Raw genomic sequence first — 27388 nt, 5'->3', positions numbered from 1 at the left:
GTAAGTCGTAGAAATTACACTCTTGCATCAATCATGCATCGTAACAAATTAACATATATAAAAATGATTTTCTCATATATTTCACAATATAATGCATTCATCCGTAATTTTTTTTGTATTAATGAGCTTAATACTCGTGTCTTATTGTTTAATTGTTGTAAGCTTAGTAATCGTGTAAATTTACATTAAAATTTTACTAAAAATAATTTTATCTTTTGTGTTACGACATACGTACGTGACTACGTTCCGTTTTCAAGGAGCTAATATAATATGTCTTTATTTAATATAAAGGAGCGATATAATAGACTGTGCTAATGGGACTATGGAGAAATTCATCAATGAATTTCGCGCGCAAGGCACTGTAGCTTATGGCGTTGACAACCGGATTCGTTTTCGCGTTGGCGACATTCGCGTGGTATTACATGTCGCACGCGTCAGCACCTTGAGATCTCTGGTAGATGACTGGAGCGCCGTTTATAAAAAGGTATTTTATTTAATGCAAAATTTGTAGTTTAAATAAGATGTTGCTATGAATAATATATTTATAATTTTCGCTTTTCTGGCAGAACGTTCTACATATTAATGAAAATGTGGAGTTGAAAAAGCGTGAGGGCAATCCTACGGCAGCTCTCGCCGGCCGCATTACGTTATGGGTACACAATAATTGCACTAGCGTTTTGCGCATCGCGCAAGAAGGGACCGACGAGCTGATACCGATAAGCCCCGGGGCTTCGTTGTCGTATAGGTAATTATGAATGCATTTTTAATTAAAAGTATTTCCATATATTTGTGGTACACGATTATTACACGTAAATGAATAATTAAAAATACTACTGAGTGTTTTGCCGGTTCTACTCGGTAAAATTTTCATTTCGAACGGATGATATTTTGTGTTAAATAAAATGGAACCTTGTGAAATAACTAAGAGTAATAAAAATATGTTTAATTGATTACTAAACCAAAATATGGATTTAATTTGTGATTTTTATTTCACACTTAGTATTTTTAATGTTAGAGCTCCTCGCTCTCATATTTAAGTAAATTAATCATACATAGTGTAATAGTGTGATTTACAAATTAGAATAAAAACAATGTCTTATTTATTTTATGATGTACATAATTGTTCATATTTAATAGATGGGCTTCACCTGGAGCTGCAAAGAGGTTGAGGTTCTCGTTACCAACCACATCTTCAAACTGGCGTTGGTCCAAAAGTATGTATAATGTACTAATACTCTAACTTTACTTTTTTATGTTATTGGTAGCAAACGAGCAGGAGGCTCACCATTTTTATAAGTTTAACACCTTATCATAGACAATTATAAATTATCATCAATATTTATGTATTCAAGCAGTTCCGTACCAAATAGTTTATAAACCGGGATACTAAAAGGTATTTGATCGTAGGCATTCGATTTACGGCTGGTTCGACACGCATTCGTCTAGAAGATAAAGATACATCCATGAATACAAGGGGTGTCTTTTTGCACGTGCGTGTCACAGAAAGCGGGGCCCGACGAGACATGTACCTGTCTGGAAGACTCGTGTTTGCGAATTTACTGCGTCATGACTTTGCGTACAAGGTAAAGCAGACCTAATCATTACTATAACTCTAGTCATGTCTAGCTGAGCGAGAAAAATACTCTCGGAATATATAATTATATCCTTATCATATTTTAGAAAAGCCAAATATTTGGTTAATTTTTTTTTGTCCTCGCATGTGGCTTTCCTCATCGAAAAGAGTTCTAGATTTCATTATATAATCTCATGTTGAACATATGATTTATTAACTGGTTTAAGTGTTTATTTAGTCTACGATAAACATCCATGGTCCATTATGAGTGTTTTTATTAAAGTGATTAGTATTAATTTTATTAAATAATTTATTTATTTTCAAGCTTCGGGTGCGAAGCTCCGCAAACAGCCCCTGGCAAATAATAAGTTCAAACAATTTGCTAGCAGAAAGCGTCGGCCTAAGTGTTCTGTGCGATCTCGATTATGAGGCATCCTTCAAGTAAGTGCTCCAAATAATATGTAATACTATCTATTTTTTCTTATTTGATAATAAATAAATAAATAATAAAGAATTACTGTGCAGTAATAAAAGTGTTGCAAAGAAGAGTTAGGGCTTTGTTCAAGTCTGTCTGGGTAAGTACCATCAGAAATTCCCCCGCCAAGCAGGAGCAATAGCAGGAGGTGAGTTGGCCATTATGACTACCGGCATACGGGACATAACATCCTTAGCTCTAGAGGTTGGCGGCGCACTGGCTATGTAAGGAATGGTTAATATTTGTAATAACACGTCAGCAGCAGGGGTAATATGTCTATGGTGACCTTACCATCACGAGGACCATTTGCACATGTTAACGACTTTGCCGTAATGAGAAATCAAATTCCCTTAACCGAAGTGGAAATAAAAAGTTGCAATATATTGCGTCACAGCAAAACTAAACCCCGTAACCCCATCGAAACCGTGCTATTGATATTATTCTAAATCAAATAATAATAATTCAGTGTTTTTTTTAAACTTTCATTGCAAATAAATTCTGACTGATTTAAGAACCCAAATAGGGTGTCTGCTTTTCCGCGCTGTTAATAGTTCGTACTTTAACTATCATTACGTAAGTGTAAGTGTATTGTTTTGATAACAAATAAACAAATGTGAATTTGATACAGTTATCTTCCAAATATAGTAAAGGATTAATTTAATTTTTTCGATTATATATAAATTGTATTGATGAAAAAATAGTTTTGATTTCGTAATTTTTTAGATCGATATTATTTATTCAATAATAATTATGATTTTTCAGGGTTAGATTCATGTCGAACGAAAACAGTTGGTCTGGCGAAATACCGCTTCGAGAATGTAGAAAACGAAATATACCCTGGCTTGTCAAAAGTAGGTTTTACCATTTTTAAATGTCTGAGTAAATATGTAACTTGTTTTTTATTCCTTAAATTTATTCTATATTATTTTAAAATATTTTGTATTAAAAGTTCCATGTGAAGAGATGGCGGAGTACATGTCGGTGTGGTGTCGAGTGACCCCTGTCAAAAACGACGGTGGTATTGTCTCGTCATTCTGGCCGTTCTACATGATACGTTCGCATCTCCCTCTGAACATTGATGTAAGTTGTCACGAGTTATTACCGCTATACAAGTCCATACATGGTTCAACTACATAGGCGATAGAATGAGGTAATTATATAATTCGTGGACAGTGTACTCCTTAGCATGGTTTAGATAAATAATGATGATGCGCTGTGATGATGAACCATATCAAAATATTTAGGACATTTAAACAGGTTTTTAATGGAAATATAGATATATATATAGATACGACAAGAAGTGCACGGAGCTATGGGATTTGATATTAAAAAGATATATCGGAGCCCTGACTTTGCCATAGCAAATATATCATTTATTACAAAGAAAACTTCTCATAATTAATGAAAGTTCAATTATGGAAAGAATACAATTGTACGTGGCTGCTTTAATTCGTAAATATTTTTTTTTGCAAAACTATATAATATATAACCTTAGATATAATTGAAACGATATATAATTAATATATAAATAATTTTTATATCGAGCCGAGATGGCCCAGTGGTTAGAACGCGTGCATCTTAACCAATAATTGCGGGTTATCGATCACTGAATTGTCATGTGTTTAATTTGTGTTTATAATTCATCTCGTACTCGACGGTGAAGGAAAACATTGTGAGGAAACCTGCCTGTGTCTAATATCAACGAGATTCTGCCATATGTGTATCCCCTAAACTGCATTGGAGCAGCGTGGTGGAATATGCTCAAAACCTTCTCAAAGGGAGAGGAGGCCTTAGCCCAGCAGTGGGAAATTTACAGGCTGTTGTTATAGATCTAGATAGAATGTCGCATTACCAAAATGCTAAAATAAACGGGCCTTCTTTATTATCTTGGTGTGTGTGACAGCTTGACATTCGCCAATCGTCATACTACTTTACTAGTATGCGTGTACTTATTGGCCAACTGTTGGCCATTATTTATTCCGATGCGTCACGTTTGACAGTCTATCATGTCATAATACCTGTTATTATAACTGTAAGTAAGCACGTATTACAGTAGAGATTGTTTTATAGGTACGGATATCATCGGGTGAGAGTCTTGTGCCATCCGCACCTGTGACATGCGATTATCCGCTCACCGTACATAAGGCGGAAGGTCGTGGTGCCATAACTCACCTCATGGCTCCAGGAACTACTTCTATAAGACACAAACTCACTTTCCAGTACAGGTAAAAGATCCATTACACATTATTCTTTTAATAAAACAAGAATACCTTAAATGCACCACAACCATTATTCAAATTTATGTATATTAAAATATTGGTGCATTCGCGAAGCGTATATTTCCACTAGAGAGATCCAACCTTAAGTACGTATGTAAACTGCGGTAAAGAATAAACATTTTTTTGTGTTTTTAATAGATAATAGTCGTCGTTTTTTTAATGAATATAATCAATGTCCCGTTTAAAGGAATTACGAATGTTCTCATTTACCCATCCACTTAACCTTTAAGCTTGAGCTGGGAATGGGGACGATAATACCCCAAGGGATCGAACCTGCGACTTTTTACTCAGCTCTTAAACTATCACATCAAACATGAAATCCCAAATCTCACCTTATCCATGCTATGTTATAAATATATAAAAAAGATAAAAAAGGATGTCAAGTTTCAAAATATAAATCATTTGATGTCTGGATTATATAACATACAACTCCTGCTCCTATTCCCGTCTAAAGACGACCTATCCTATCGTGAGCGTTTTAAACTTCGCCTGAAACAAATTCTTGAAACCCAGTTGCGCTGATAAAACAACAACGTTCAAACTGATTACCTCATAATAAGTACTATATTATTATTAGTAAGTGTACATTAAGTTTATTGGACGAATGACATCAGATTTTATGTATAATTTGTGCAGGGACATCGACTGTCCTGTTACGCGAGATGCGGTGTTCTTACATTATGGCATGACTGAGACGTCCGTTTTTGACAAACGGACAACCATGAATAATATAGATGACGTCTTAAACCTCATAAACCAGTGGTGAGTAATATGTAACCAATGCTACGTTAGTAGTTTTTCTTTTAATATAGACTTGTTTTGATTTAATGGCCAATAATGAAGGGAACGCAGATTTAATCTTATAATTCACTAGGTTATAATAAAGAACACTTAAAGTACATTTTGCGTTCATAGATGTCGTTTTAAACTGCTAATAAAATATTTTATTTACGACTTAGGTTGGAAAATTCTCGAGAAGTATGTAAAAAGTGGCCGTACTCAGTAGTAACCAATCATTGGCGTGGTGTTTGGGAACCAGCATACTTACAGCCACGGTGTGACGTCAATGTAAGTGCGAAAACTATATCGATAAAAGTAGCTATATGTATTTTCTCATAAATATTTCCTGGTTCTTATGTTTCTTGTTTTTACTTTTATAATTTACAGACTAACATTTACAGACATAAAATATTTATTATTGATCTTTTCAATTAATTAAACAGACGCGTCAACTAGCTACACACATACATCACTAAACGATCGATATTTTAATAAACTCAGTGTTACATCTCTTTTTTTATCAATTTATTCAATCGTTCCTTTTTTAAAAGTATGTTAATGTTTTGTCGTATTTGTGAAAATTATTTTTTGAATTATGATAAATACAACATCTCCTACAACAGATACGATACGAAGCAATTCGAATAGGCAGTGGCTGTTCACTAGAACTGATTGTGAGCCCCATTGTGTTGCTCGCGAACGCTTCTCCAATATCGTTAACACTACGCGGCCACGACGGAGCACCGATGTGCCGACTGGAGCCAGGGGTTGTGATTGCTCCTCCCACCGCAATGTTACAGGTTTTTAGTCTAAGTCGCTTGATAAAATATAACATTGTTAATAATTTACGTAAAAAAATATGAATATAATATTTTTCAATAAACAAAATTAGGTAAAATATTTAATATATATTGAATTGAAAAATATAGAGGATGAATGATGTTCGAATTATTTTAGTACAGATAAAATTACACAGATATGTTATACAAGAATTTGTTTGTACAGAAACCTTTCTTCATGTCAGTGGAGATAGGTCGAGAAACATTCGTGAGTGGCAAACTGGAATTCTGCCAGGAAGAGCTTGGTCGATACGGACAACCTGCGCCGGGGCAAATTGCACTTGAAAAGCCGGCCACGTTTGCTGTGCAATGTAACCAGAAGGTAACACAATTATTAAAAGGAGAAAGAAAAATATTTTATACAGCAAAGTACACCTACACAGTTATTTACACCATTAGCCGCTCCTAATTTGGAATTTGGAAGTACAAGTAAAAAAAATATGGATCATTAGTTCATGATAATACATGTTTACATTTCTTTATAATACTAGAATAGATTAAACTACTACCAAAGTACACGCTTCTTTTTATACAAATAAAATTATAGGTAAATAAAAAACCTATTTTAAATTTGGATTTATAAACTTTATCCTCATATAGGTGGCACTCGTAACAATGTATCACGAAATAAAGGACGACATGAATATCCTCGGGATAACATCCAGCTACGTCCTGATTAACTGGCTAAATACCGATGTTTTGGTAAGTTAACAGATATCTTTGCTAACATAATTTTACATCCTAATACAACTCAAAGTAATCGTCTTTTAAGCAATTTTAACTTACGCAAAATACCAAGAACGAACGTTTTTTGATTCATAAATAGAACATAATTAGAACCGTAGCGGTAGTTTTAAATTATCTCACTGACTTGATCTCGAAGCGAGGTCGGGGACTTGTATGTCTATTTAAAAACTAATTTTCATATTGAGTATTTTATCGGTAGGTACACTTAAGTTGTAGTAAAACTTATATTGGCTTCTATTAGGGTTTCATGCGAGCTCGTTTGGACCTACCCGTGCTTTAATCACTTCGTATTGCTTTGTCCCAGTTTGAAGGGCGAGTGATCCAATGTAAGTCTAAGCACAGACGACACAACATCTTACATTGCCTTACGGCTATGTAAAAAATGGTTTACATTAGATTACATTAGTAGCCTGTACATTTCCCACTGCTAGGCTAAGGCCTCCTCTCCCTTTGAGGAGAAAGTTTGGAGCATTTTCCACCACGCTGCTCCAATGCAGTTTGGTGGAATACACATGTGGCAGAATTTCGTTGAAATTAGACACATGCAGGTTTACACACGATATTTTCCTTCACCGTCGAGCACGAGATAAATTATAAACACAAATTAAGTACATTAAAACTCAATGCTGCCTGCCTGGGTTTGAACCCGAAATCATCGGTTAAGATGCACGCGTTCTAACCACTGGGCCATCTCGGCTCTCAAGAAATGGTTTACTAGTAGTCAATTGCTGCGTTTTTTTTGTTATAAAATACTTTATGTATTCAGTCATCTCATATTATTTTTTTTCTCTGTCAGGTATCGGCGTTAGCCGTCCCGAACGAAACGGATAATGCGGTTCTGCGACCTAAAGTATTTAAAATTGTTCCACCGACCCATAAAGATAGGTAACAATTTTTAAATTAAATTGGATATCGTTCAGTTATAACTTAACTTAATATGCAAGTGGCGAATAGAGAAAAACTAAACTTAAAAACTAGGTATAAAATATATCTTAGTGAATCTGCAGTTACTGAGATTACTTATGCTCGCTGTAAACTGATTTGTACAAAATAGTGATGTCACAAGGTATTGTATCTCCAGCGAAAAAATAAATTCCGTGACTTTTGTCTCTGTGTATTAAATGAACACCTCAACGATTCACTAATTTTAAATTTCCTTAGTTCACAAAAAACGTTTTGTTAAGTTTATTATTCTGAATAATGTCCACACCTTCGATCTTCATTCGATGTAAGGATTATTAAGCATTTAATAAAAAATGTATTTTCCAGTCTAAATGGAAGTCCCCTGTGTCGTTTCTGGATGAGCGGTCGCTGGCGAGGAGGCGATGCGGATGAATTACGAGCGTTCATTTGCGTCGCTTTTCCCACTAAAATCTATCAAGCAAACACCCCGGTACCCATACGGCTGGGGGTGGCGCCAGTTCGAAGATCGATTGCTTTAAAGGACAAAAATGGTCGATCCGTGAGTTTTATTTAATATTACATTGACATGTAATTAACATTAAAGTACCACATTTGCGATAGACCGATAGACGGTAACACCCACACGTTTGTGAAAAGTGAGATACCTGCAATAAATTTATCATGTAACTGTATCTGTACTTCGTAGAATTTCTCATTTCTTTCTATTTATTTTATTTAAATTAAATACTGGGCTAACACAATATTAATGTTAGCCATCAGGATAATAACCATTTATTTACATGCGAGATCGTAGTTTTTAATTAAGTTATTTTACGACAAATATAAATTATTATCTTTGATCAAAGACAATAATTTACCATCAAATACAAATTCTATAGGTTTGTTATATAACGTAGTCGATAAGAATCAACCAGAATATATACTAAATAAAATTATTATGTTTAAGGTGCCAGTAGTAGTGACGCAGTTGCGGCACGAAGCACGATGGATTGTGGCTTTTTCAGAAGATCGGTGCCCACAATTTGTGGTGCACAACCACACAAAAACGATCGTTGCCATCGCGCAACCTACTGAAAATGAAGACTGCACAAACCCAATGAAGGTCCGATTCGCTTAATATACATTTAACCTAAAGCCTAATATGTCCTCTTTGCTGTCACATGAAATATATATGTTTTAAGCTTAGTGAGTGTGTACAACAGAAGCATAATAACAAATGTTATTACATAGAAAACTGTATCTCTACCCGAGTTATTTTAATTCATAAAATATGCGCCTACTTTGCGCAGTTTGTGGTATTGGTTGCTTTATTTTTTGGAGTCGTAGTGTAAGGTTATATTAATCTACGAGCTTCCTTTCTAATAAAACCAATATCTAACGAAAAGACAATTATTGCAGATATTATGAATGTATTTACTTCTGTTACCAGCCGGCACAAGACTGTTTAGGCGTGCAGTGGTGGTGCGTAGTTGAATCGAACACTGTCGTGCACTACTCGACGCCCGCGTACTGCGCACGTTATCCGCCGCCGGCGCAAGCGGGACGCGCACCAACTCCTATCATAATTATTGGAGTCAGCAGAGGTAACTGACGCACAAAATAAAAAATAAAAAACAATACAAATTATACAACATAAATTTAATTTAATTATATTTCACACTATCGTATACTGTGTAAAAAAAATTAATGTTTTCAATATACCGTTGTATTAATACGGATTTTCTGTTTATTTCATATGCGGTTTTAGTTCACACAATCGTTATATAATGGTCATTATGGAATACCGATAAGAAAGAAAACATATTATTTTTTTTTTCTTATTATGTTTTTTGATAGTTTCATATTTTAAATGCCCATTTTTCCAGATTAATAGGATCTTTAAGTACACGCCTAAGAAAATTGAAAGCGAATTAATGGTTAACAAAACATTTGTTTTATTATAAATATTTTAACAGGTGAAGGGATTTTCGAATGGAGCCAACCGATCGCGGTAACAGATGGAGAGCAGCTTTTACATCTCTCTGGCGGCGTTACGATGAAAATGCGCGTGCGCACACAGCCACATTCTACACCCTTAGAGTTGCAGGACGTGGACCAAGTACGCTTTTAACATTAACTATAGCGACTAACGTGGACTTTGACCACGGAAAGTTAAAAATATATAATACTGCGGTTTAGCACGACATACGAATATTAGTGAATTATGATGTGACTTTGAACTCCATTTGTTGAATATCATTAAGATAGTAGAGTTAGCCTTAACGTTGTAGTCAAGAGTCTGTCCCCAAATTTCAACAACAATTTTTGTCTTTGTCTTTTTTTTTATTATTATAGTTAACTTGTAAAATATTATAATAATAACGTTTGTTTATTTGTAACAGAATGACATATCAGCGAGTGACATCAGACGCAGGCTCGGCAAATATTCCGCAGAGAGCCAGTCGAAACAAACACAAGAAGTAAGTTAAAGTATAATTTTGAATCACAATATCGAATTTATTGGATAATTGTGACATTATACTTTTGTAATTGTTACAGAAACAAGAAACATCCAACGTTGAATTCCAACGAGTCGGACCAAAATATTTTAAAAGTAAGTCAAACTTTTAATAATATATATATATTTTTTAATTATGTTCTTGATAATTTTTATTATTATATGTCGTCTGTGGTAATAAGCGCTTGAAATAATGGAAATACTTTACTTAATACTTTCGTTACTAAATAACAATAAAAAACGCAATTTATAATATTTATTAGATTGCACAAAAACAAGCAGAATCTATTGATTTATAATATTAAGTATAATGTTGTTATGACTACCTCGTTGGTCTAGGGCTAGATATATGGCTGCAGATTCCGAGGTCCTAGGCTGGAAGGCCAGGCCAGGCCGATAAAAAGTTATTGGTTTTTCTATCGAAAAATCCTCAATAACAGCCATGGAGCTGGAATTTAGAAGTATATACTTGTAACTTGTATGTCCGTTCCTCAGAAAGCACGTGAAGCAGTTGGTACTGCGTCTTAAATTAATCCGGTCGTGTCGTATTTGCCGTCCCATCGGATTATGATACTGAGGGGCTAGAGATTGAGAGTTGTTTGCGCACACACTTGAGCGCTATAATATGTCCCGCGTAGTTGCCCGTGGGGCTATTACGGTTAGGGCATAGCTACTTTTGCTATTATCAAATTAAATCAATTCAAAAAACTAAAAATCAGTATTATGGACCTACGCAGTAGCATAATACTCCATAGTACTGATGTATCGACTGCAACGTTTATCAACCTCTCTAACCGTAATAGCCCCCTGGTCTCCCTTAGGATTTGGCCCCGTCGTCGAAATCGGTCGGGTCGACATTATTGTCTTATAGTATTAATAGCATAGAGTAATTTATATCAAAATTTCTAGACAAATCATCAAGAGGCACGACGGATGTGAATAAAGACAATGCGGCCAGTACATCTGCTGAAGAATCCAAACCATCGACTTCTAAACAAGTATTTTTTTTTTATATTTAAAATAATAATTTAAATATTACGAATATAATAAAAACAATAATTTCTATTAAATAAATATCTTTAAAATTTTAGGTTCAAACAGAGTACGGACGCAGGAAAAGCGACTTAGCAAGAGACTCGGCGGTGACGACGGCGGGGACGATCGAAGCCGATGACTCGTCTCAGATGAAACGCTCCGAGTCGGAGCACGAAGACATCCCACGTAAGTTGACATAAAATACTTTCTCTATAATACAAAAACATTAACGTCTAATGTTAACTTATAATGTTTGTGTGGCAGGTGTTTTAGTTAACTGATGATTTATTTGATATAATTGATTTGACATTCGAAAGACGAGTCTTCATCTTCACCATTATTTAACTAATCACCGTCAAAAAAAGATATTTTATCCGTAATTTGTAGTTAATATGAACCTTGCTAATATCAATAAAAGGATTATATCAAGTTAGTTTATTTTTAGATATTTAGTACTCATTGAAATATTAATTCAATAAAAATCCGATCTTTTTAACTTAAAGGCTGATTTTTATTCAATAATATTTATTATGAAAACATAAGGACGAGATAATATAATTCACAGAGGCGTATCAAAACGAGTTAATCAGCGATTCGACAGTGGCCCGTAAAGATTCCTCCGATTTTTCTGAAACATCATATCTCTTGGAAGGTGTCTCCCAAAAAGGTTTTTCTTTATTTTATGTTTTTTTTTTGGGTATAATTTATTATTATTTCATTGACCTATCTTATTTTTTTGGTATATTTTTTATTTCATATAATGAAATAAATGTTTTTGAATGTTTGTGCAATATTTTTCAATATGGTTAACGTTAAGCATATTGAAAAATAAATGGGCAATATTTATTTAATAATATTTTACAATGGCAACATGCCGTTGTAAACTAGTTTTAAATATCTTTAATTATAAAATCTATTTAATATTTTATTACAACAATATTTTAGAGTATATTGTATTTTTTTTTTTCAGAATATACTGTATTATGTATTTTGCATGTTAGGTTAAAATATTAGCTTAAAGATAGACTAGACTAAGATATTTTTGTTTAGATTGGTTGGATAGTAGCAAACTTTGGTCGGAAAAGGAACGATTCCGATGTGTGATTGACAACGTGATAGTGTCCGTGGGCGCCTCCTCCGATTCGATACCTTTACTCGCTCTCCACCTGCAGCGAGTGGCGTTGATCGTGCAGGCTGATACTAGGGTAAGATTAAAAAGCATATGTGATGTACCGTAGTTTCTAGCACTTTAAAACATTTTAATATACATTTCGATTTTAGTATTGGTCAATGCAAATGTTCTAAGTTTATTTTATTTTATAATTTTACAGGAAGTTTACGATATATACATAATACGTTTAGAGGTGTGACATTTGTATGCTTTTTTCAAGGCGAGTGTGAGATTTGCCATAGTTAGAGTATTTACATTCATATGTTACCAAGGGACGACTGCTAGTTTATTATAACAATTAAATTATAAAAATACTCTTTTTTAAATACAGATGATAAAAACCACGGTCGCAATAGCCGACATCCAGCTAGATAACGCTCAATATGACACTGAGCAATATGATTTTGCTGTTGTTGCCACTACGCGTTGCGAAGCTTATCCATTGGAGCCCTGGCCTGCGCTATGGGGGATGTTCAATGACAGAATCCCTAGTCGTGCCGCCAAGGCCAGACTATTGTTAAAGACATGCCATGACCGGTGGACCGTGGCCAATCGAAACTATCAAGGTGATAATATATTTTAATTTTTTCCTTAGTTTGGTTCCTATACTGTCTTCCTAGTCGATTTTTGACCTAAGCAAACATCTACGAAGTACATTTTATGACAAATACATACAATGGGATGAGCATGTTTGAAAAAGTTTGTAATTTTATATTTATTTTGTCGGTGACGTCTTCGGAATATACGTGTATTGTCGTGATGGTTGTTAATTAAATATGTATTCTCGTACGTCCAGAAAATATAATTTATGTGTAAAACATTTAATATTAATATTACTTAATAACACCTCATGGATTTTTCTAATTATTATTTGTCCACGACTGATTAATATATCAATTATTATTATTCCTTGAGTGATAACATTAACGTAGGCTTTTTCTCAAAGCTAAGCTGCCTAGGGTCGTCGTTTGTCATCGTGGAATACTTTATCACATAAACGAAACCATTCTTCCCCACAGAAATAACTGAAGTAGAAGTTCTGCTGGGTCCTATGGGTCTCTACATAGAGGACGAATACGTCGCTGCGGCGCTTGAACTCTACCACTTAGCTGTGCCACCAACCTCAAAAATACAAACGTCCGAGTCGATCGCCATTGCTGAAACTTACACGTTACAGCGTCCGCTTATATTAAGGAAGTTAATTATTCACCCCCTCGACATAACTTTGACCCTACATACCGCGGTAACTAAAATTTATGTTTTTATTTGTGTCAATTAGTGAAATTATAAGTGCAGTTATAGTTTCAATCATTTATCATCATTATCATCAAATTAATCTCGTTAAGTAATTTTTTATATATTATCGTCCCAGGTACGTATGTACATAGCACTTGATGAAAGTCCATTACGTCTCAGCGCCTTTCAAATCCACGATGCGATGACGTCACTTGAAGGATTGAAACATGCACTCACAGTGCATTACTTATCAGCGGCTATACTTGGTGCAGGTAGGTGGAGAAAATAAACCGCCTAGCAAATATCAATTAATATGCGTTTAATTTTTAAATATCAATTAATATGCGTACGTCAAATATCACTTATTAAATACAATATACAATAGTTATTTTGAGGTTTTTCCTTGCTTTTAATCTTTTATGCTTTTGGTTTTTCTCTGTAGGGCTTTGTGCAAGCTTATCTGGGTAGTTACCACCCACACATCAAATATTCTTCCATCACACAGCTATACTTAATATTGTTGTGTGTGTGTTCGGTTTGAAGTGTGAGTGAGCCATTACTGCCGGATAAATTGGTATATCATATTAGGTCCCAAAAGTTGGTGGCGCATTGACGATGTAAGGTATGAATAACATTTCTTGCAACAGTAATATCTGTGGGAGGTGGTGACCACTAACCATACAGTGGACCATTTGCCCGTCTATACCTATCTATACCATAAAAAAATACTTGTGCGGTATTGTTGGGTCTATTTATCTGAGTGCAGTCAATAAATAAATTGATATATTTAAAAATATATAAATGTTCATTTTCAGGGTGGGTGGTAGGTGGTCTTGAGCTATTAGGTGCTCCGGGTGCGCTAGCTAGCCGAGTTGGAAACGCTGGTGGTGGCGTCAAAGGCGTTGCTTCAGCCGCTGCTGGAGCCCTATTGCGTTCGCTAAGCTCAGCGGCTGGGTCGCTCGCAAGGAATCTGGATTTGCTCGCTGGAGATGAAGATCATGCTAAGAGAGCTGCTGCTGCTAGGTACATAAAGAAAATCTTGCTTTTTATGTAGTAGCTTGTAGTTGTATACGTCATACTTCCACTGATTATTCCAGTCATAATTTATTCATTGCGTAGAACAAAGTAAAGTTTTTAAATAAGCTGATCTATGATAAAACCTTATCGGACTCGAAAATTTCTATTACAATAATATTTTTTTTCATAGGAGACGACCACCGCCCAACCTAATGGCAGGTCTGGTTACTGGCGTCACCAACTTTGCTATAAACATTCTTGGTAAGAAAACATATTTTTTCTTGATATAATAATATATATCCAAACTACTTTCAATTTTAATTTCGTCATAAATAACTCACATACATCTTGCGAACAGGTGCAGTGGGTGGTATAGCCCACCACCCGCTCGTAGGTGTAGCGGTAGGTGAGAGCGAAAGCGGTGCGGCAGCATTAAGACGCGGTCTAGTTGGTGCTATCACGAAACCTCTGAGTGCCACCGCAGATTTAGTTGCTTTTGCTGGACATGGACTACTGTCTCAGACAGGCTGGGACCCCGTACCTCAGGTAATTAAACATATTTTGGTCGTCTCATCACAGTAAACAAAGTTCTAATATGTAGTATACAAATACGTGGCCTTGGTCGAAATAAAAATTAAGAAGATAGGGTATATTATACTAATTTTCTTAATAAATAGTATCGCAGTGATATTACTCGTAGTAAGGATGGCGGAGACTTGTTGCCAACTTGACTATATATTTCATTATAAAGCAAGAATTGTATCTCAATGTATCTCACCGGGTGGACTACTCAGCTTTACAATAATTGACCGTGAACGAGAATGATACATTGATACATTTATCAACAGCTGTAATATTTTAGAAAAATTGGTTGAATCTCTACGGCCAGCTTTCGTATTACTGATTTACTCACTATAGGCGCATCTGGGAATACCATCCGTTTTTTTCCTTATTATATCATAAATAAATTGTTCTGGAACTGGTCTTTATAAAATATACTCCATGTCTACAGCCCCGGGCTACCACCACTTATGGTATGGAAAAAGGTACCTTACCCAGTGGGTGGCGACGTGACTGCGTGCGATATGGATTCCGTTATGCAGACCTGGGTGTTATCTCCGGCTTCAAGGCGCTGATCGATGACACTGTCTATCAGCTAATTATAACGCGAAAGGTATGGTACACAATAGATACGTGCGGAGACATAACGTTACCTATTTACTTGGTGGGCTTTGTGCAAGCCCGTCTGGGTAGGGAACACGATTTCATCTAATATTCAAAGCAGCAATAATTAGTATAGTCGTGTTTCGGTTTGCTGAATGACGAACCAATAAAAAAAAAATTTAAACATTAAAGGTTTATAGAACCTATAGAAACCCTTTAATTGTTACTAAAATTATTATAGTTATTTAGAAAAAGCTATAAAATAGTACATTATTATTTATTCTGGAGAAGGAGTGATAGGTAGATTTAAAATTTTCTATACCCGTCGAGATATACAGGGCTTTGCTAACAAGTGTTAAGTAATTATTTCCATACTTAGAATATATATTTAAAAAAATATTAATTCAAAGTTATGTCGCACAAGGGCCTTTATTGATCCTAACATATTTATATTACTTGCCTGCCAAGCCGTTTGTTGAAGGTAACTCGGCAGCGCATCCTAGTGACGTTCTTTTAATCTGTGACAATATAAAAATATGTATAATACAAAAAAGGATTTTGATAGTATTTTTCTGGAGCGTTTCTTATTTTTTTAAGTTAATTTATTTTCATTTATACTCAGGCTGGGTCAATGTAATATTATGTGTATTATTTAATGCAATTTGAAAATTTCCGCGCATGTTTCAGCAAAGATTAACATCCTATTATTTTTAGAAAATAAAGTTATATAATTATGTTTATAACATCATATCTAAAAATAAAATGTTGGTTAACTTCCATTTGCTGAAACAGCAACGAAATTACAAGTATATATGAAATGTAAACTCATTCTGCGCAGCGAATAGACGAGTCGACAAGACTTAAGAAAATTAATTAAGAATATGTTACAAAATAAAAAAAGAATAAATTTTAAAGGAAGGAAAAAAGCAGAATGTTGTGTAACATAATCATTACTTTTTTAAATATAAGTTTGTCTAGAAATGTCTGTATTTTATTGTATTTTATAAACAATTTTCAGTTCCTCATTATAATCGATCCAGAAACGGAGCGTTTGGTCGAAATGCTGGACTTTAAAAATTGTTCACTTGGACCATATCGAGGACAAATCATTGAGGTAAGATGTTAGATAATTTTTATTGGATAATTTTATTTTGGAATTTATATTAGAATCCAAAGTCTATATCAGCTTTATAATGACCGAAGATGCCTTATTATTATTTTTTCATTATTATTAATTATATGCCCTCTGATTTTTGTGTGCCATTTTTCTAGATCTTTTTATTGGTTTTTTTTTTGCTCCGTTAACTGCGATTTTATTTGTTATAGTCCCTTTGTAGTTTCGCTGTTCTGAATAATACTTTCCTTTTCGATCTGTGTATGCACGAGTACCCCTGGTTCCGAGCTTGTATTTTAAAGTGGGCTACATGTGACCTCTGGCAGAAATTTATCAAATTAAAAAATCACCCTCTGACCTTCTCGAGTTTTTCCCCAAAACTGGAACTAAAGAGTCGGGACATGTCTTTGTACACGGTCTGCGTATCGTAGTAGCTATGTTGGGGTTAATACTAAAACTAAACAATTTATACGAGTGTATTCTACATGAGTAGTAATATAAAATGTGCACCAAACAAATTCGAAATTATGTGGAATATGACTAATTGCATTACTCTTCCAAAGTCAAACAACACGCATCACGCAAGTAAAATTTAACGATAGACAACGAACCTTTTTAATAAATTGTGACACTAGCCAATCGAATAATCAACAAAGTTCAATCAATCCAAACTATATACTTTTGGACTTTATAATTGTAATTACATTAAAATTACTATTTGAATTAGGTCATGCTACGTTGGCTGATATATTTCGCTGTTCTATTTATTTATATTAAAATGATCGTATAGCCTTTAAACGAAACTTGAATTATAAATTATATTCTCAGTGGCATGTTTCCTGGTTTGATCCAGTAAAGTTATTCCAATTTGTAAATCGCGATATTTTATTGAATTCATTAAGGTATCCCACCACTAACAACTGTCAAATTTTTTATCATATTCTTTAAATAAAGTTTTTTTTATAATGCATGACATTATAAAAAAATCTATTGTTATAATTTAATTATTTGTTGCAGTTGATTATTGAGCTCCCACCGCGATCTCCAAAAGTTGTCGAACCACGTGAAGAAGAAGAGGAAGAAGAAGAAGAAGAAGAAGAAGAAGAAAACCTCGATGTAGAGGTATGAATAAATCCAATATTTTGTATTAGCATTTAGTTTTCATTAAAATTATATAATATCTACAAGTGAAAACGCGAATCTTCTGTAGAAATAGATTTTATATTTAATTTATTCTATTACAATCATAAATATCACTGCAATGGATTATTTATAGAAATCCATCCGACACAAATGCCAGTTACTTCACGATGTTTTGTTAACGCGCTGAACTTACTAGACCGTTTTGATTAAAGTTTTAAACCTAAATTAATAAAGTTCCGCAATCAGGTAAGCGCGGTGGCCATGGCCCGGGTGGCGCGCTACACTGGCACGGAGGAGTATGAAAAGAAAGAGGAGCGCGTGATCACACTGCTGTGTCTACCCGGAACTGCGCATGCGCTGCGTGCCACTCTATGCGCTGTGCTGCACTCCACAGTCGACACGCATTTCTGCCTACTGTAAATTTAATATAGTCAATCAACCTATATAAACAAATTCATAAGAATTTGTCGTTGTGGTTTGACCACAAAAACAAATTTTTACCATTTATTAAATGTATACTTACGAGTACTCTACTCACCTCGCTGTAAGTTTTTATATCACTTTCCATGACCAGCACAGAGCGAGGACGCTCAAATTTTTCTAAAATATATACGCGCAGTATTTCCATATTACTTATAACAAATAACTCAAAAAAAAAAAATTATAAAGCAATACAAATACAATTTATAGAATTTTATGTGACAATGTTTCTGCAAATTTAATCAATATTGAAATCACCTGGCAAATTTCCATGTTATGACATATCACAAGAAACGCTTTACCGTCGCGTTTCATCGTGACATTTGAGTGTCTATCACATGATAGTATGTCTGTGTCACAATATGACGCATAGTTGAAGAATTAAACGAAACACCAGCCCTCGGCGACGACATGAGTACATCAAAATTTACTAACTGAAGGAATAATATCATGAATTTTCGTTTATGTTATAATTGAAGTTACGTTAAATATTTAAATTAAAAGATTTTTTAACTATTATCTACATCTTCAATTACACGCGTTGGTATAAATCACAATATCATTCCAACCTGATTCAATAATACAAAGTATTATGTATTTATGTTAATATTATTTTAATAATGTATTTGTGACAAATACTAGATGAGTTTTGTCGATTGCAACAACATTTAAAACTAAAATATTCTCTTTAAAGAGATAATACAACAGATACTGCCTGTATAAAAACGGTTTTTCAAATCTCAATAATTTTTATTAATGTTTCTGTGGGTTGGAACATTCCTGCTCAATGCGGTCTTACGATACTCTTCACAATGTATTCAAATATTAAAAATTAATTATTATTATATTATACATATGCTCATATAAACTAAAAATATGCATTCTTGTTTAAGTTAAACAATAAATAATTCCAAGTAATTGAAAGCTACAAGTCGTCTCGCCACGATAATAATTTAAATGATTTCTAGAAATTTTCCATCAAAACTGTTCTGTAATAATTGAATGCGTAGGTAGACATTTTTATATTTAATTTATAAATTTACATTTTATTATATAATACGAAATAAATTTATTATGCACAAAATTCCTGCATTTTTTCAATATATTGACGTCGATGTTTTGCCAAATTGTATATTAAATTTTTTTAATTGAAATGTGCGATGTTTTAATAACTATTAATAATATATTTAGTGTCGTTAATGCATAATACTTATATTTTCTTTTATTTAATTAGGAAGAGAACGGTATATAATGGATATTCTATAATAAAATTATTCCTTAGATATTAATATTATATGCGCTGTGATTTTTTCGCTTATACATTATTTTTTATTTTATTTACATTTATATATATATATATTTAATTCATTATCTAAAACAGGGTCAATTATCGGATAAGGCTTAAACTATTCCTTAAGATACTGACAACACCAATGTTATTTACAATTATTATTATTATAGTTTAGTTAGTTTACATTATTTCCTTTCGAGAAATTTATGGTGAACATGTTTCGGACACAATTATAAATATAATTTAGTTTATATATAATAGAAATTCGATTAAAATAAACAAAAAATATTTTCTATATAGAACCTTATTTGGCTGTTGTCAGCGCCTTAATTGAATAAGTTTCTTGAAAGTATTTAGTAGGTAAATTGTTCGAACGGAGTATATTATGAAGTAGAAAATTTTTGTTTTAATATATAATAGTTTCTAAATTTAGCGATGTATATAAAACTATTTAAATAAAATTTATTTGTAATTAATATTATTTTATATAAAATATCGTAATATTGTATATATTTTTTTAAACGTCAGAGGGTTACCTCGAACTTCTAGACTTTATCGATATAAATTAATGTATCCTTATCAATATATATGGCTCTATGTCCTATCGCATTGTTAACAATTTTTTAATTGTTTCAACAAAATAATTTTACCTAAATATTATTTAATGTATTAAGTGTTATAAGTTCTTGTGTAATATTAGAATATCATATGTAATCCATTGTATGTATAAAATAAATATTAATTAAATCACTGTGTTTTATTATAATTACTTTTATTTAGTAAATATTCATTTTTAATCTGTTGTCGGCAACCGCAATGCAACGGCACCATAGCTCTTATTAAATTTAGCAACGACTATCTATCGATGTTTAGATCATTTTTATATATTTAAATAAAAGGATTAAATAATTTAATTATATTGCATCTATCGATTAAGGAATTAGAGTTATGGAATAACTCTATTTTTTATATGAATGTCAAAATATACGATATAGAAGTTTACGAAAAAGCATTTCCAAGCAAGTTCCATTCTTATAAGCCTGGTTAGTTTATGTTTACATTTTAAAATTTACAAAAGAAATAGTATATAACTATTTGAGATCATTAATAGCATATTTTCAATCAACTAATATTTATATTATTTACTTTACTGGCAAGATTATGTCAGGTCACTTACGTAAAACTTAATCAAAACTAACAAAAGTTAACAGTACACGTAAATTAAATGGACAAATTTCTTATAAGACTACGATTTGGAGAAACTCAAACTCCAATTCTTTTATTCAATATTGAAGCATTAGACTTACTTATTGAAAAGAAAATACCCTGGAAATTCAGCAGGTCATTTTTTTTTTTCAATTTTATTATTTACAAATATTCAATATGAAAAGAAATAGCCAGGAGGCGATCGTTTCAAACCCAAGGCGTGCTATCAATCATAAACTCACTAATTATATAATATAACCTTTCGCATACAAGCGTTCCTTAACTTTTTTTTAATATGACAACAGAGGCATTTTCAACGCTTTCTGAGATCCTGTTGTAGAAATTAATTGCACCACAAAAGTGTTATTGACTATGCAATCGGGTAACAGGAGTAACAAGTTTGTGTTTGTTCCTTGTATTAATGCTATGACTATCAATAATCTACACCCAAATAAGAAATTAGAATGGAATAAAATAATAGATTCATCTACGAATATGAGTAACTTAAACCAAGTCTAAGTGAAGTATATATTCTTCGAAAAAGAAAAGTTTTAAAGAATGCATTAGAAATAAATGTGTGTATACGTAACTACCTAATGAAAATGATTTATTTATTAGCTTATAAGTTTTATTTATGCGTTACAAGCAGGTTACCTCACGATATTTTCTTTACCACCGACCACGTGATAATTGAATATTTTGGGCTTGACATTTTCAGTTAAGATTCAATAAGAAGAAATTTAAACAATGGGTAATTTCGACTTAGAAGGTAACGAATACTTATATATTTAATGAAAAGTTCAAATGTCTCTTACATAGTTCAGATTATTATTGAGGTATTTCAGTTTTATTTAATAATCAAATAAATACGTAACCTCATCTTATTTTTATTAATTTTATAGAAAGAGATGACATGATAAACATAAAATATTAGCCGTGGTATGTCGGTTAAAAAGGTTGTTAACCTCTGTTAATACCCATATAAAAAAGTACCTACCTCTTATGATTCACATAATGTAGAATGATGGGTTTACATTTAAGATACTATGATATATTTTCATTAAGATCGATTATATAATACTCATCGAATAAAATATTACAGTAAAAATCACTGCGGTCACAACATTTTTTTAAAAAAAGTTACACAGGGATTAACGTCGTATATTGTATCTTTGTTTTAATCCTAGAATCATGGGAGCTATTACGACCAATAAAAATAAAAGGCCGATTATTAATGCAATATGTTGATAATATTGGAACAGACATTGTTGTATTATTCTTAACTACCGCCAACAAAGAATATCTGTTTATTAATGTTACCGCAGTCAATAGAGACGCTTCAAAGCGAAGTCTCACAATAATTAATAAGTATCCACAGCGCGTGGCCTCACTGTGAGCGTTTTAATGCGCATGTTATATACATATATATTTTTATAAAAATACTATGTTTATACTTCAATTTCGAAAGTTAAGTGTACACAACAAAGTAGTAAAACCTTTACTGTTCTTATTCAGAATTGATTACTATAGAATCATTTAGAAGTTTTAACTAGAAAGTTGATGTATATACGAATATGGGATTAATTATTTCCGTAACAATTTGATTACTAATGAAAGAGTTATATCAAGGACAATTTAAAGAATTTTTGTTACCAACATTTGTATCTATGATTAATCGCTTTTTCGCTGTGACTTCGCCGCGTACTTCCTAGTTGGCCTGTCACCCCGCCATTACGTGTTGTCCGGAATTAACCGGCTCGAACTGGTGCGATTTATTCCCGGCAGCGTGCGCAGGTGTTGCAATCGGCCACGCTCACTAAACTGTTCCTTTTGAACTAGTTAATGGCAACTATTTACGGGTTAAGGTCGAATTTGTCTCTTAGGTGTTCTTCAAAACGAACTCAAAGGGTTATCCAAGAAATATTGAAGCTTTTAATATTATAAAGGCGAAAGTTTGTATAAACTACTGCATGGATTTTAATGAAACTTTACAATAATTTATCTTATACATCAGAATCACACATAGGGTTTACAAAGATATTGTATGAATAATAACTGACAACAAAACCTATAAGGCGAAAGTTGCGGACGATAACTAGTTATACATCATATACAGAAAAAGTTTTGTCTACTGGAATATATACAGGGGGAGGTTGTATAATAAAATCAAAATAATTATTTAATATAACTTTTAAATCCATTAAAAATATATGAAATGTTACCATGCGTGTGTCACATGCTAAAATAAATAGGTACCTTAATTAACTTAAACGGAGACAAACCAAACAAGGAAAAATACGAAGTACATAAAGACGAGATTCGTTTAATTTATGGATTGCTTTAATGTAGGAACATTTTTTTAACATTATTTCTAAGATGAATGTTTGTGTTCAGTGGATTGATCGGTATTAGTTTTGTTTAGTGAGCAAACAAATAAATTCGTTACTTTTTTTTATATGAAAGGTAGTGTTTAATTTGATTATCAATAAGTAAGTATAATACTTCTATATTGAATAAAGGAATTTGAGTTGAGTTTGAGTTTGAATCACTTTGGCCTGAGAAATTAGGATTAAATATCAAGAGACAATATGAATAATAAAATTCATATTATGTTATGTGGTCACGTCATAGCTATAGCCATTTTTTGAATTCTACAAATACTTCCAACAAATTAAGAACTTACTCGTAATAAAGTAAAAATAGTTTTTAAGGTTTTTATTTGTTTTACACATTTTATAATTCCACAGTATTACGAATTTACTTATACACATTGTACGACAAGTAGGGTTCTCTAAGATTTTTTTGAGTTACATCTTCACTTTACAATTCACTTGTCAATCCAACGTACTGGAGGTGCTCGATACTGTATAAGTTTTTTGACATATATGAGGCACTAGGTATTAAGACCGCACAGTTAATTTTGTGTTGTCAATTACAACACAAAATTTTAATGTTTATAATCACACATAACATTAGTAACATCATCTATTCTGTTAATATTAAATAATATAAATTACTTTACTAATTAATATATCGTTATTATTGTTTTTATGAATCGTACTTACAAAGATCAATTAAATAATGTTTTACCTAAATTTAATGAAATTTTTCACAAACAGTAGTTCAAAATTACTTAAATATTTGTAATTATTACAAATTTGACGGAAAATCCTTAACTAGATACAGCCCTACATACCAGAACGATTACTAATTGACTTCTATATTTTATTTGCTGATATTGCTCATTCATATAACCGTTTAAGATTACCTATTATTAAGCTTGTAAATTATATAGGTAAGTAAGCAATAAGCAGGCTACATGAATAGCTAATAACATACTCTTGAAAAAAATTTGTGTACGGCGGCTAATACAAGGACTATCGGCGTAGGAGATATGGTCAAAGCACATGTGTGAACAAACATAAGTAAATACGTTCCCTATTACATAAGTATCGTCGTCAATTTGGGTGAGTAAAAATTCGAACCCAGGACCTTAGGATCTGTTGCATAAGCTATATGCCATATCTAACTTAACTAGCTGTGCCCGCGAGTTCGTGCGCGTTTAATTTTAACAAAAAATGTTATTGTTGTAACCTAAGTTACTCCTTGTGAAATCATCTATCTGCCAGTGAAAGTCCCGTCAAAATTGGTTCAGCCAATTTTAGAGATTAGCCGGAATAAACAGCCAGACAGACAAAAATTTAAAAAAATTGTGTTTTAGTATATGTACCGTGTAAACAAATGCATTCAGTAAAAACACTTATTTTAATATTACAAACGGACACTCAAATTTAATTATGGTTAGCTTATGCTTAGGCGTAATCAACGTAAGTATATATATATAAATAGTTATAATATATTAGTAAATATAATATATTATATTACATATTATTTTCTCTGTTTTGGAACGAAGTTAGTGTTGACATTACTATAATATGTTTCTTGCGGCTTCACGCGCGTTGAAATAACTGGATTTTAAATAGAACTAATTGCGTCATTAGCGCAAAAACAAGGCATCATGAATAAGATTTAAATTTGGATTGGAAATTTCCATAAATGGATATATCATTAATAACACAACAATATGTAAATGAAACGTTAATATTTATAACGTTTAACTGTTATTAATAATATAAACAAAGTGATACAGTCTTTATATAATAATAACGATAATTTAATTTCATTAAATATAGTTTTTTATTTATTATGTTATTTAAATGGCAATAATATATATTTAGACGCCTTGACGATCCTTATATGAAAGTTAGACAATTATTGTTGTTTTCTATGATTTTTATTCGACACATAGAGTTGCTTAAGATGTTATCCTTCATCGAAATGAATTATAAATGCAAATGAAGCATGTACATTTTAATGATGCTTGCTCGGGTTTGAACAAGCAATATTCTGCTTCAGATTCACGTGTTTAGACCACTGGATATTGTCGGCTCATTGAATATTCTTTAGTAACATCTTTATAGAATTCGTAACTTTCAAAAGCTATTTAAATATTGTTTTCTAACTTTGAAGCATTTAAAATATATTTGATAATTTTGACAAACGATTAGTTTTTTTCAACAAATATTCGTCAGTGACTCATTTGCCTAAGAAACCTCAAATAACGTATTTGACCATATTGCTTAAAACAATGTATTTAAAATAAAAAAAACAATGGCATTGTTTGCTAGACTTATTTCCATAATCTGTATCGGAACTACGGAATACTGTTCGGTTTGCTTGTCACTTTACCGTATAACACATAGTAAAAATATTTTAAAAAAACAATAACTACGCTTTACACGTCCGTTAGAATAATTTATTTAATTAAAAAAGAAATTAAAACTGGTTCCTTATTTATGACGTTGGCACGGTCAGAAAAATATCATAAACCAAAATAATTAATTCATTAAAATTCGCATTTGTCCTGACTGCCTTTGGCTGAAATAGGTTCTGAATTCCTACGGGTGAAATAAAAATATAATTTACTTCCTGATCGCAGCACCATCTACCGTTCCATCTTAACCATCCAATAACCAAAAGATTCCTTACGATCGGAACAGCTATATGTGTAGTTCAGTGACATACACACGTTCCGAATAATTTTATACATAGAAAGATTTATATCATATAATAGTAAAGATAAAAATCTACCAAAGTATAAAACTATATTGTAAAGGCCTGCCTGGGTGGTCACCACTCGTTTGTTGTATTCGGATGTAACAATAGACAACTAGTTAGTTTTAGCATAATATGTCTCCTGTATTGTTATCACTATGAAGTCTTGTTTAACTACTAATTATTATAGAGTCCTCCGGCAAAGACCATACATACATACATAGACCCATGGTGTAAAGACAATGAAGTGTTTAGACGTAGACAATGTTACTACTTTTAGTAATTGTTATATAACTAACAGATTCTAATCCCAAAAATGATGTCATTGTCGCTTTGACAGTTTTTGAATCGTGATTAAAAAGTAAAACTTTTAATGATCGCCATATATTATATGTTTAATGCTACTTAGGAACACATAGCTTACTGATCAGTAGTCATTGAATTTGCTTATTTTTTATTATGTGTAATTAGTTTGGACGAATAGTTTAACATTGATTACCATTTTAAATAACAGTTTAAAAACCCACATTGGTTTTCCTCGTCTTTAAAATGTACATATATCCATTATGGTACCTAGTGACATTTGTAATAAATAAAAATTGTACATAGATTTTTTAAAAATTACCTTTAATCCCAATTCAAATATATCGACTACTCATTTTGACTTAAAAATATATAATCCTATTTTATATTTGGCTAATTATTTAATTTTGTAACGATTTCAAATTATATATTTAAACTATTATAGTTTTAGAATTCATCAACACAAATGTTTTTGATTTTAAAGTTGGTTTTTACTTTTATAGCTATATTATATAATTATCTTTTAGTAAAATAAGAACCAACTAGATCCTCCTCGTCCACCCTCTGGATATAATTGGATGGTCAAGGACCTATGTCCTTAATAGATTTAGTTGTTGTTCTATGTAATTTGTGTTAATACTAATTTCTATGGGCAGGTGGATCGGTGATATATTTTTAAAGCAAAATTGTATATGTATACACTAAACAGTTGTCAGTGTATACATATAAAATTTTGTTGCTAAATAAAAAAATAAATAAAGATACATTTGCGTGCAAAAAGTACATAACAAATTATTTGTTTTTTTGATGTTTAGGAAAGTTTTTGAGTTTACAATTATTTTGTAATTACTAGTATAAAGGAATGTCTCGTGTTTCTGAAAAGCATAAGACATAACCATTAAGTAATATTGTTAGAAATACTTATATATTTAGTCACTATTAATTAATATGAATGATTTAAAAAAATACATATTTTGATATTATATACGATTTCATAAA

General features: G+C 32.3%; 1 protein-coding gene across 2 annotated transcripts in view; it reads left to right on the top strand.

The window, feature by feature from the left end:
* Positions 1-19484, top strand: part of LOC125075812 (vacuolar protein sorting-associated protein 13B) — a 49378-nt gene extending 29894 nt beyond the window's left edge. For both annotated transcript variants that reach the window (XM_047687584.1, XM_047687583.1), the window contains exons 54-87: positions 292-484; positions 567-745; positions 1138-1214; positions 1408-1583; positions 1899-2014; positions 2811-2899; positions 2998-3128; positions 4119-4273; positions 4964-5089; positions 5287-5395; positions 5731-5907; positions 6113-6268; positions 6547-6648; positions 7490-7578; positions 7963-8155; positions 8564-8719; positions 9047-9200; positions 9573-9715; positions 9999-10076; positions 10156-10210; positions 11024-11112; positions 11206-11335; positions 11715-11816; positions 12200-12354; positions 12652-12886; positions 13340-13563; positions 13693-13828; positions 14372-14579; positions 14764-14834; positions 14932-15119; positions 15586-15747; positions 16756-16851; positions 17869-17973; positions 18241-19484. In XM_047687584.1, the coding sequence (XP_047543540.1) occupies positions 292-484; positions 567-745; positions 1138-1214; positions 1408-1583; positions 1899-2014; positions 2811-2899; positions 2998-3128; positions 4119-4273; positions 4964-5089; positions 5287-5395; positions 5731-5907; positions 6113-6268; positions 6547-6648; positions 7490-7578; positions 7963-8155; positions 8564-8719; positions 9047-9200; positions 9573-9715; positions 9999-10076; positions 10156-10210; positions 11024-11112; positions 11206-11335; positions 11715-11816; positions 12200-12354; positions 12652-12886; positions 13340-13563; positions 13693-13828; positions 14372-14579; positions 14764-14834; positions 14932-15119; positions 15586-15747; positions 16756-16851; positions 17869-17973; positions 18241-18414 (4729 nt within the window). In that variant the 3' untranslated portion in view covers positions 18415-19484. The remainder of the gene's footprint in view (positions 1-291; positions 485-566; positions 746-1137; positions 1215-1407; positions 1584-1898; positions 2015-2810; positions 2900-2997; positions 3129-4118; positions 4274-4963; positions 5090-5286; positions 5396-5730; positions 5908-6112; positions 6269-6546; positions 6649-7489; positions 7579-7962; positions 8156-8563; positions 8720-9046; positions 9201-9572; positions 9716-9998; positions 10077-10155; positions 10211-11023; positions 11113-11205; positions 11336-11714; positions 11817-12199; positions 12355-12651; positions 12887-13339; positions 13564-13692; positions 13829-14371; positions 14580-14763; positions 14835-14931; positions 15120-15585; positions 15748-16755; positions 16852-17868; positions 17974-18240) is intronic.
* The last annotated feature ends 7904 nt before the right edge of the window (positions 19485-27388 follow it).

This window comes from Vanessa atalanta, chromosome Z (genome assembly GCF_905147765.1).
Source record: "Vanessa atalanta chromosome Z, ilVanAtal1.2, whole genome shotgun sequence".
NCBI classification, from domain to species: Eukaryota; Metazoa; Arthropoda; class Insecta; order Lepidoptera; family Nymphalidae; genus Vanessa; species Vanessa atalanta.
The sequence above is the reverse complement of the archived record's forward strand: the minus strand, read 5'-3'. Positions and strand labels throughout refer to the sequence as shown.